This window comes from Chiloscyllium plagiosum, chromosome 17 (genome assembly GCF_004010195.1).
Source record: "Chiloscyllium plagiosum isolate BGI_BamShark_2017 chromosome 17, ASM401019v2, whole genome shotgun sequence".
Taxonomy (NCBI): domain Eukaryota; kingdom Metazoa; phylum Chordata; class Chondrichthyes; order Orectolobiformes; family Hemiscylliidae; genus Chiloscyllium; species Chiloscyllium plagiosum.
The window spans coordinates 72,253,944-72,264,064 of NC_057726.1; the positions used below are offsets into that span (position 1 = coordinate 72,253,944).

The 10,121-nt window shown below is 44.6% G+C and overlaps 1 protein-coding gene across 1 annotated transcript; it reads right to left on the reverse strand.

The window, feature by feature from the left end:
- Positions 1 to 6,131: 6,131 nt before the first annotated feature.
- Positions 6,132 to 9,796, reverse strand: LOC122558622 (C-C motif chemokine 5-like). Its single transcript, XM_043707411.1, has 3 exons — positions 9,214 to 9,796; positions 7,282 to 7,390; positions 6,132 to 7,179 (listed from the first exon to the last, which is right to left on the reverse strand). Exons 1-3 carry the CDS (start codon positions 9,296 to 9,298, stop codon positions 7,020 to 7,022), a joined length of 354 nt encoding a protein of 117 aa, XP_043563346.1. The 5' UTR covers positions 9,299 to 9,796; the 3' UTR covers positions 6,132 to 7,019.
- Between the last annotated feature and the right edge of the window lie 325 nt (positions 9,797 to 10,121).

Consider the following 10,121-nt stretch of genomic DNA (forward strand, 5'->3'; position numbering starts at 1 on the left):
ATTTAAGACAGATGCCAGAGGCAGGTTCTTTACACAGAGAGTGGTAAGGGCGTGGAATGCTTTACCTGCTAATGTAGTTAACTCAGCCACATTAGGGAGTTTTAAACAATCCTTAGATAAGCACATGGATGATTTTGGGATAGTGTAGGGGGATGAGCTGAGAATAGTTCACAGGTCAGCGCAACATCAAGGGCTGAAGGGCCTGTTCTGTGCTGTATTGTTCTATGTTCTATTTTCTAAAGCAAATCTTAGCAGAACTTATGCTTTTAATGGTAAGGTCCTAGGGAGTGTTGCTGAACAAAGAGACCCTGGAGTGCAGGTTCATAGCTTCTTGAAAGTGGAGTCGCAGGTAGGTAGGATAGTGAAGAAGGCGTTTGGTATGCTTTCCTTTATTGGTCAGAGTATTCAGTACCGGAGTTGGGAGGTCATGTTGCGGCTGTACAAGACATTGGTTAGGCCACTGTTGGAATATTGCGTGCAATTCTGGTCTCCTTCCTATCGGAAAGATGTTGTGAAACTTGAAAGGTTTAACAATAGATTTACAAGGATGTTGCCAGTGTTGGAGGAGTTGAGTTAAAGGGAGAGATTGAACAGGTTGGGGCTATTTTTCCTGGAGGATCAGAGGCTGAGGGGTGACCTTATAGAGGTTTATAAAATCATGAGGGGCATGAATAGGATAAATAGACAAAGTCTTTTCTCTGGTGTCTCGGGTGACTGTCTGTGTGGAGTTTGCACATTCTCCTGGTGTCGGCGTGGGTTTCCTCCGGGTGCTCTGGTTTCCTCCCACAGTCCAAAGATGTGCAGGTTAGGTGAATTGGCTATGCTAAATTGCCCATAGTGTTAGGTGCATTAGTCAGAGGGGAATGGTTCTGGGTGGGTTGTCCTTCGGAGGTTTGGTGTGGACTTGTTGGGCTGAAGAGCCTGTTTCCACACTGTAGGGAATCTAATCTAATCTAAAAACTCCTTTGAAATACTTAGTAAAATAATATATTGTTTAACTACAAAATTCAATTGTTCCAAAATAACAGCATCCCATAAACACACACAGTTTGCAGATAAAGGGACATCTGAGAAGCAGGAGGCTTTCAAAAGTGTGATAATGAGATTTCAAAGTTATCATGTTCCTCTCAGAATGAATGGTAAGGCTGGTGGAGTTAGAGAACAATGGATGAACAATGGGTGAGGTTCTAGCCAAGAATCAAAGAATCATATCTTAGATCGAGGCAACTGGGTTCAAATAAGTCTCTTGAACAGTATAAGAGTGTTGGGGAGTTCAGGAACACTAAGAGAAGATGTGAGATAGACTTGGCAACAATGGTTAAGGATAATCCAAAGAGATTCCACAAATACGTTAAGAACAAGAGAGCAACTAGAAAGAGAGTAGGGAACCTTAAAGATCAAAGATGCCATCTCTGTGTTGAACCTCTGCAGATGGGAGAGACTCTATGACTTTATATTGGACGAAGCACTGAAGGTGGCAAGAGTCCAAGGTGTACTCTGGGTGGAGTATTTCGACGTCCACTATCAACAGTGGCTCGAGTTGGTCGGGTCTGAAAGGACAAAGCCTCTAGACAGGGTCTGCAGCAGATGGTGAAGGAACCAACAAGAGGGAAAAACATTCTTGACAATATTGGTCAGAGTGATCACCATAGAGTCCTTGTGAAGCTGAAGTCCCGCCTTCACGTTGAGAATAACTCCCGTCTTGTTGTGTGGCACTATCGTCATGCTAAGTGGGAAAGACTTTGAACAGATTTGGGCAACTCAAGACTGGGCATTAGGGGCAGCAATTACACAACTCACTGGAGGAGGCGGTTCCACAAATATCCCCATCCTCAATGATTGAATAGACCAGCACGTCAATGCAAACGCCAAGGCAGCAATCTTTAACAATGATCCATCTCAGCCTCCTCCAGTGGTCTCCAGCATCACAGATGCCAGTTTTCAGCCAGTTTGATTCACTCTGCACAATGTCAAAAAGTAACTGAGAGCACTGTGTAGTGTGAAGTTATAGTCCCTGACAACATTCTGGCAATAGGACTGAAGACTTCTGCTTCAGAACTTGCAGCTCCCTGGGCCAGGTTGTTCCAGTACAGATACAACACTGGCATCTTCCTGACAATGTGGAAATTTACCCTGGTATGTCCAGTCCACAAAAAGTTGGATGCATAGGACGGGGAAGGAAACAGCAGGGAATGGGCACAATTGAAATGTGGAGCTTATTCAAGGAACTGCTACTGCGTGTCCTTGATAGCTATGTACCTGTGCAGCAGGGAGGAAGTGGTCAAGCAAAGGAGCCGTGGTTTACGAAAAAAGTTGGATCTCTTGTCAAGAGGAAGGCTTATGTTAGGACGAGGCAAGAAGGCTCAGTTAAGGTGCTTGAGAGTTACGAGTTCACCAGGAAGGACATGAAGAGGGAGCTAAAGAGCCAGGAGAGGTCAGGAGAAGTCATTGGTAGGTAGGATCAAGGAAAACCCTAAAGCTTTCTATAGGTATGTCAGGAATAAAAGAATGATTCCAGTAAGTTTAGGACCAATCAAGGACAGTAGTGGGAAGTTGTGTGTAGATTCTGAGGAGATGGGGAAGTGCTAAATAAATATTTTTTGCATTTCCCAGGAAAAAGGCCATTTTGTTGAGGAGAATACTGAGACACAGCCTACTAGACTAGATGGGATTGAGGTTCACAAGGAGGAGGTATTAGCAATTCTGGAAAGTGTGAAAATAAATAAGCCAGATGGGATTTATCCTCAGATTCCAGGGAGGAGATTGCAGAGCTTTTGGCTTTGATCTTTATGTCGTCATTGTCTACAGGAATAGTGCCAGAAAACTGGAGGATAGCAAATGTTGTCCCCTTATTCAAGAAGGGGAGTAGAGTCAACCCTGGTACTTATAAACCAGTGAGCCTTACTTCGGTTGTGGGTAAAGTGTTGGAAAGGATTGTAAGAAATAGGATTTATAATCATCTAGAGAGGATTAAATTGATTAGGGATAGTCAACATGGTTTTGCGAAGGGTAGGTCATGCCTCACAAACATTATTAAGTTCTTTGAGAAGGTAACCAAACAGGTAGATGAGGGTAAAGCAGTTGATGTGATGTATATGGATTTCAGTAAGGCATTTGATAAGGTTCCCCATGGTGGACCATTGCACAAAATACAGAGGCATGGGATTGAGGGTGACTTAGCAGTTTCAATAAGAAATTGGAAAGCTGAAAGAAGACAGAGGGTGGTGTTTGATGGGAAATGGTCATCCTGGAGTTCAGTTACTAGTGATGTACCGCAAGGATCTGTTTTGGGCTACTGTTGTTTGTCATTTTTATAAATGACCTGGATGAGGGTGTAGAAGGATAGGTTAGTAAATTTGCGGATATCACTAAGGTTGGTGGAGTTGTGGATAGTGACAAAGGATGTTGCAGGTTACGGAGGGACATAGATAAGCTGCAGAGGTGGGCTGAGAGGTGGCAAATGGAGTTTAATGAGGTGATTCACTTTGGAGGAAGCAACAGGAATGCAGAGCACTGGGCTAATGGTAAGATTCTTGGTATTGTAGATGAGCAGAGAGATCTCAGTGTCCTTGTACACAGATCCCTGAAAGTTGCCACAGGTTGCTAGGGTTGTTAAGAAGGTGCACATGTGTTAGTTTTTATTAGTAGAGGGATTGAGTTTCGGAGCCATGAGGTCATGCTGCAGTTGTACAAAACTCTGGTGTGGCCGCACTTGGAGTATTGCGCACTGTTCTGCTCACTGCATTATAAGAAGGATGTGGAAGCTTTGGAAAGGGTTCAGAAGAGATTTACTAGGATGTTGCCTGGTATGGAGGGAAGGTCTTATGAAGAAAGTTTGAGGGACTTGAGGCTGTTTTTGCTGAAGAGAAGAAGTTGAGGGGTGACTGAGACATATAAGATAATCAGAGGGTTAGATAGGGTGGTCAGTGAGAGTCTTTTTCCTTGGATGGTAATGGCTGACACAAGGGGCATAACTTTAAATTGAGAGGTGATAGATATAGGACAGATGTCAGAGATATTTTCCTTACTCAGAGCGTAGTAAAGGCATGGAATGCTCTGCCTGCAACAGTAGTAGGCTTGCCAACTTTAAGGTCCTTTAAATGGTCATTGGATAAATATATGGATAAAAATGGAACAGTGTAGGTTAAATGGGCTTCAGATGAGTTCCACAGGTTGGCAGAACACCGAGGGCCGAAGGGCCTGTACTGCGCTGTAATGTTCTATGTTCTATATTCTATAGTGCTCAGCTATAACCAGCTCACTCTGAGTATTGATGTAAGAAAATCTCACAGCTCACACAGCAGATCTGAGGAGAATCAGTTGTGTCAATCTCAGTGATTTAATATAGAGGTGTAATGTTTCCGAATTGGAATTGCTGCAAAGTGTTGGGGAACTTAAAATATTAAACTAAACATAATTTCAAATTTCTTTTTACTGTAGTTCTCTATCCTGATAACCTCTTTGTTTTTGTCTTTTTTAAAATCAGCTTCTGTTGCTGAAGAAATTCTCCAGCTTGACCGACTGTTTCAGTAGCTGACTACTACATTTTGAAGAATTTTTACAAGGTGCATTTGATCTATTATTTCAGATTTCATTCTGGGGTCAGACTGCTGCAGTCATATCGTGAGCTACGGCCAGAACGATGATCGTTTTTGTGATGACCTCCCCTGTGTTAGATGGTTGGGTGACCATTCTGTCGTTACCACAGTTAGTCTATAAAGACATGGAGGAGAAGACAGGACTATTACATTGGGAGACAGCGAAAACAAGAGACATGGGGTTCTGACTGAGATGAAGAGGGCAGTTTGTGGTGGATAGAGATGTGCACTTGGAAACATATGAACAAGAATAGGCCATTTAGCCCCTCAGGCCTCTTCCAACTATTCAATGAAATCATGGCTACTTTGTGGCATAACTCCATATATGTTTTCTTGGTACTTGTGCCTTAATATTTTTGCTTATCTACCTCAGATTTAAAATTAATAACTGATCCAGCATCTAATGATGTTGGTGGAAGAGATTTCCAAAAATCTACTAGTTTTTGTGTATAAAAAGCTTTCTAACAGCTCTCCATATGGTCCTAGCCCGAATTCTCAGATTATATGCCTAGTTCGATAATCCCCAACCAGCGTAAATAGTTTATCTTTATCTCCACCCCCCCCCCCCACTTTCCTGTTCATATCTTAAACATTTCTATCAGATCATTCTTCTAAATTATTTAGATTAGATTAGATTAGATTAGATTACATTACAGTGTAGAAACAGGCCCTTCGGCCCAACAAGTCCACACCGACCCGCCGAAGCGAAACCCACCCATACCCCTACATTTACCCTTTACCTAACACTACGGGCAATTTAGCATGGCCAATTCACCTGACCCTGCACATCTTTTGGACTGTGGGAGGAAACCGGAGCACCCGGAGGAAACCCACGCAGACACGGGGAGAACGTGCAAACTCCACACAGTCAGTCGCCTGAGGCGGGAATTGAACCCGGGTCTACAGGCGCTGTGAGGCAGCAGTGCTAACCACTGTGCCACCGTGCCGCCCACCATATAGAGGAAATTATAGAGGAAATGACCTAATTTCTATAACCTTCCCTCATAATTGAACCCCTGAAGTCACGATATCATTTTTATAAGCCCTGATAAAGGGCTTGTGCCCAGAAAGTCCTCAGATGCTGCCTGACCTACTGTGCTTTTCCAGCACCACACTTTTCGACTCTAATTCTCCAGCATCTACAGTCCTCAGTTCCTCCTCTATTGTAGTTCCTCCAAGTGTATCATTTCTAAGATGTGAAGCCCAGAGCTGCTCAAGTGGGGTATGACCAGGGTATAATCACAGCTTGGGCCAAATAGTCTGATTTCATGCACTAAATATGATGCAAGCGTGATGTAAATATATTTAAATAACATCTAAATGTATATAAATGAGCACACTCTATTCTGTCAATACCCTCGATTGTCAGCCAATCAGCTGAGTTGTCTTACTCTCTGAATATAATATGACCAATGGAAGGTGATGGTGAAAACTGGCAGGAAATTCAAAGCAGTTTCTTTTGTGCAGAAAACTGAAAGTTGAAAGATGAAGTTTCTCAGAGACAGAAAAACCAGAGAGAAACTTTCTTCAGAAACACTTTTTATTTCATTGTCATGGACAAAGATCACAAGCTGGGAATTCAGTGAGGCAATGAGGGAGAGGAAAGGGAAATATCACAACCATTCTGAGATTAGTAATGGAATGAGAGTGTGCTGTTCAGGGAGTCTGACAGAGAGCCTCCACACCCAGAGACTAAGCACACCCATATCCAGACACAGAGCCATACATCACCGACTGAGACTGATGCACCCCCACCTGCAAAGACTATCCTAACCCAGCCCCAGAGACAGAACCACATGAGCATCCCCAGGGTAAACCCACATCAACACCTCCAGTCCCTGACCCACACCAACCCCAGAGTCTGATTCAACTCTTAACCCCAGAGACTGATCTACCCAACCCAGCCACAGAGATTGACCTACACACCCACCTCCAATATACTTTCCCCATTGCCAGAATCAGATTCCAACCCCCAGCCACAGTGACTGACCCCCAGCTCAGAGTGCCCCTCACTTCAACCCTCCAGTAGGGAGTTGGGGTTGAAGGTGTGCCACAATACATTTGCCCAGTGTGGGTGAAGGGAAAAGGCAAACAAACTCCAGTAACGGCAGGAACAGACTGACTGGCTGTGCTGAATTCAAGCCTGTGGGATGATCCTAGGATCAGCTGGACAGTTGCTGGAGTCAGTGTCAGACTGACTGTTCCCTCAGTCTGTCCCATTGCTATCCAGTCACATTTCCCCTGTTCCATGAATGATCTTCACTCAGTCTGACGATTGGAGTACACATGGGAAACGTTAATTAGTCACTGCCCACAGTTTTTCATGTTAATGAGCACAGCAACTGGAATATTGCAAGTGATCAGGGAATCAGTTTGTGGATCCACCTTCTCCATTCTGCCTGTCCCCCAGTGTAACACCAGTCAGTCCAACACTCCATGTGTTTCCAGTGGATTGAAAGATTGGGCTTTCAGAGGGTTCTTCTCTTTAACCCCCAGTTTCTTCTCCAGAAATGCCACTGCATCTTGAACCCATTTCTCACTCGCTCTCGTACAAATTCTCATCTTCCTCCTATTTGTGAAGCTGAAAGAGTGAGATGAGATTATGATTATCAGAGAATCACAGGCACCAGCTCCAACCCTTTCATTTCCTCAGACTGTGATAAAAACACCTTGAAACACTCACATGATGGAGGGGGTGGAGCAGCCAACTGTCCTGGTGAAGCTTACGAGCCGTTTATGAGGAATGCGAGTGGTCTTAAAGTTCTCACAGCAATCGACAGTCACAGAGCCAGCTGCAATGTGGAGGAGGAGGAATGGAGACAGTGAAACCTTGAGCACATTCACAGCACATTCTCACACAGTCACCGTATCCTACACGTCTTCATCTCGAAACACTTTGAGTGCAAACAGACCATTCAGCCCATCTGCTCCCTGCTGCAGTTTCAAACTCTTCTTTCACAGAACTCACTCACCTGTTCTGCTCCCTGTTTTGTATATCCAACTTCTCTTGAAAACATCTTGGGTGGCACGATGGCACAGTGGTTAGCACTGCTGCCTCACTGCACTAGAGACCCGGGTTCATTTCCCGCCTCAGGCGACTGACTGTGTGGAGTTTGCACATTCTCTGGATGGGTGTGCTCTGGTTTCCTCCCACAGTCCACAGTGCAGGTTAGGTGAATTAGCCATGCTAAGTTGCCCATAGCATTGGGTAAATGTAGGGGAATGGGTCTGGGTTGGTGTGGACTTGTTGCTCTTCTCTTCTCACTTCCCAATGGGATTGATTAAGGACTGTTTACAGTAAATACATTTTTCCTAGTTCTGCTCTCTATCACAAGTGCAAATATCTTTCCCATATCCACCGACCAAACCCATGGACATCTCCAAACCCTCCATCAAGTCTCCTCTCAGACCTCTGTGTTCTTGAGGAAGGTCTCCCGGCCATTTCCACACTAGAAACATGAGGTGCTACATTTTGGAAAGGCAAACCAGGGCAGGACTGATCCACTTAATGGTAAGGACGTGGGAAATTCTGCCGAACAAAGAGAGCTTGAGGTTCAGGTTCTTAGTCCCTTGAAAGCAGGGTCATGGGTTGACAAGGTAGTGAGGAAGCTGTTTGGCACACTTGCCTTTATTGGCCAATGCACTGAGTACAGGAGTTAGGTTATGTTGCTGTTGTACAGGACATTGGCTCAGTACTTTTGGAATTGTGTGTTCAGTTCTGGTCTCTCTGCTACACGAAGGATATTGTTCAACTTGAAAGGATTCAGAAAAGATTTATAAGGATGTTGCTGGGATTGGTGGATTTCAGCTATCTGGAGAGGCTGAATAAGCTGGGGCCGCTTTCCCTGGAGCATCGGAAAGCTGAAGGGTGACCTTATAAATGTTTATGAAATCATGAGGGTCATGGTAAGAATGAATAGTCAAAGTCTTTTCCCTGGAGCATTGGAAGCTGAGGGGTGACATTATAAACGTTTATGAAATCATGAGGGGCGTGGATAGAGTGAATAGGGCAGGGGAGTTCAGAGCTAGAGGGCATAGGTTTAAGGTGAGAGGGAAAGATTTAAAAGGGACCAAAGGGATAATGTTTTTCATGCAGAGGGTAGTGTGTGTATGGAATGAGCTACCAGAGGAGATGGTTGGAAGCTGGTACAATTGCAATATTTAAAGGGCATCTCAATGGCTGTATGAATGGGAAGTTTTAGAGGGATATGGGCCAAATGCTAGCAATTGGGACTAGATTAATTTAGAATATCTGGATGAGTTGGACCAAATGGTCTGTTTCTATGCTGTATGTCTCTCTGACTCGATGACTAGAAAGTTAAAATTGACAGGAATTGCACAGACAGAAAAGGCGAGGTTAACTAATTGAATCACTTTAGTAAAGATCTAGTAGCAGCTTGATGGGCTGAGTGGTCTCTCTCTTTCTCTCTGTTATGTTTCTATTTGGAAACATTGGCCCACAGTCTCTGAATGGAGTCAGGAGGAATCATTACATTAACTCTAATAAGTAACACAAACAGTCGATGGAAACCAGCATGAGCTCTGGAAACTGTTCCTGTTTTCCTCATTCTCAGGTTCTGAGCAAAGATTGGGAAGAAGGAAGCCTCTCTCTTACCTGGAGCTGCAGCCACACCATCCTGGATCAAGCAGATTGCCAGTGCTCCTACCACAACGGCAGCTACACACAGTGCTGTCCTCATCCTGGCCCGGCTCACCTTGGGAGTGTTCAGTGTTGAAGAGGGAGTGTGGCTGATGAGGGAGCTGTCACCTCCTGCTTTATATCCTGGAATAACTGCACCCAGTCAGCAATATGGACACCCCCTGAAACTTCCCCAGTGCCCCAGCAATGACAGCTCTCCCTGGAATTGGTCCTCCATGGCTGTTCTCCCTGAAATGGGAAGTTCATGTTGTTCTGTGAATGGGATTCTTGGAGACAGGAGCACGAGCAGCTGGATCCTCTGAGGTCAGTGTTTCTCAGCAAACTGTCATCTCGATTCCCTCAGCCCAACCCCAACTTCCCTCTCCGGGTGAGAGAGAGACAATGAGAGCAATCGAGCTTCCTGATTGACTGAATCCCCCTCGGGGAAGCAGCTCAGAGCAGGAAGTGAGATTAACATCAACATAACTCACTGCAGGAGGAAAAGGCAGAGACAGCTGCATTTACATAGCACCTTTCCCCAACTCAGTACCTCACAAAATGCTGCATGGTGTATGCGAACCTTTTGAAATATAGTCACTGTCAAAATTGTATGAGAGACAAGAGGAACTGCAATATTCCACAAACTACACTGTAATAATCATTTGTCAATCAATCATTAACAATGATCTGTCTGAGTAGAGGCATTAATTATAAGAGCAGGCAGTTCTGTACAGGATTGTGAGGAGGCCACAGCTGGACTACTGTGTGTCGCTCTGCACACTATCGGAAGGATGTGATAGCACTGGAGGGGATTGCAAAGGAGATTCACCAGGTTATTGCCTGGGGCACGGCGTTTCGCTATGAAGAGAGGTTGGATGAGCCTG

Bases quoted from the DNA above. Each gene is read 5' to 3' on its own strand.
- LOC122558622 (XM_043707411.1), bottom strand. From the start codon at position 9,298: ATGAGGACAGCACTGTGTGTAGCTGCCGTTGTGGTAGGAGCACTGGCA. The intron at 7,391-9,213 runs GTAAGAGAGAGG...TCCACATTGCAG, and splicing joins TGGTGTGGCTGCAGCTCCAG to CTGGCTCTGTGACTGTCGAT. The intron at 7,180-7,281 runs GTGAGTGTTTCA...TCACTCTTTCAG, and splicing joins TGCTCCACCCCCTCCATCAT to CTTCACAAATAGGAGGAAGA.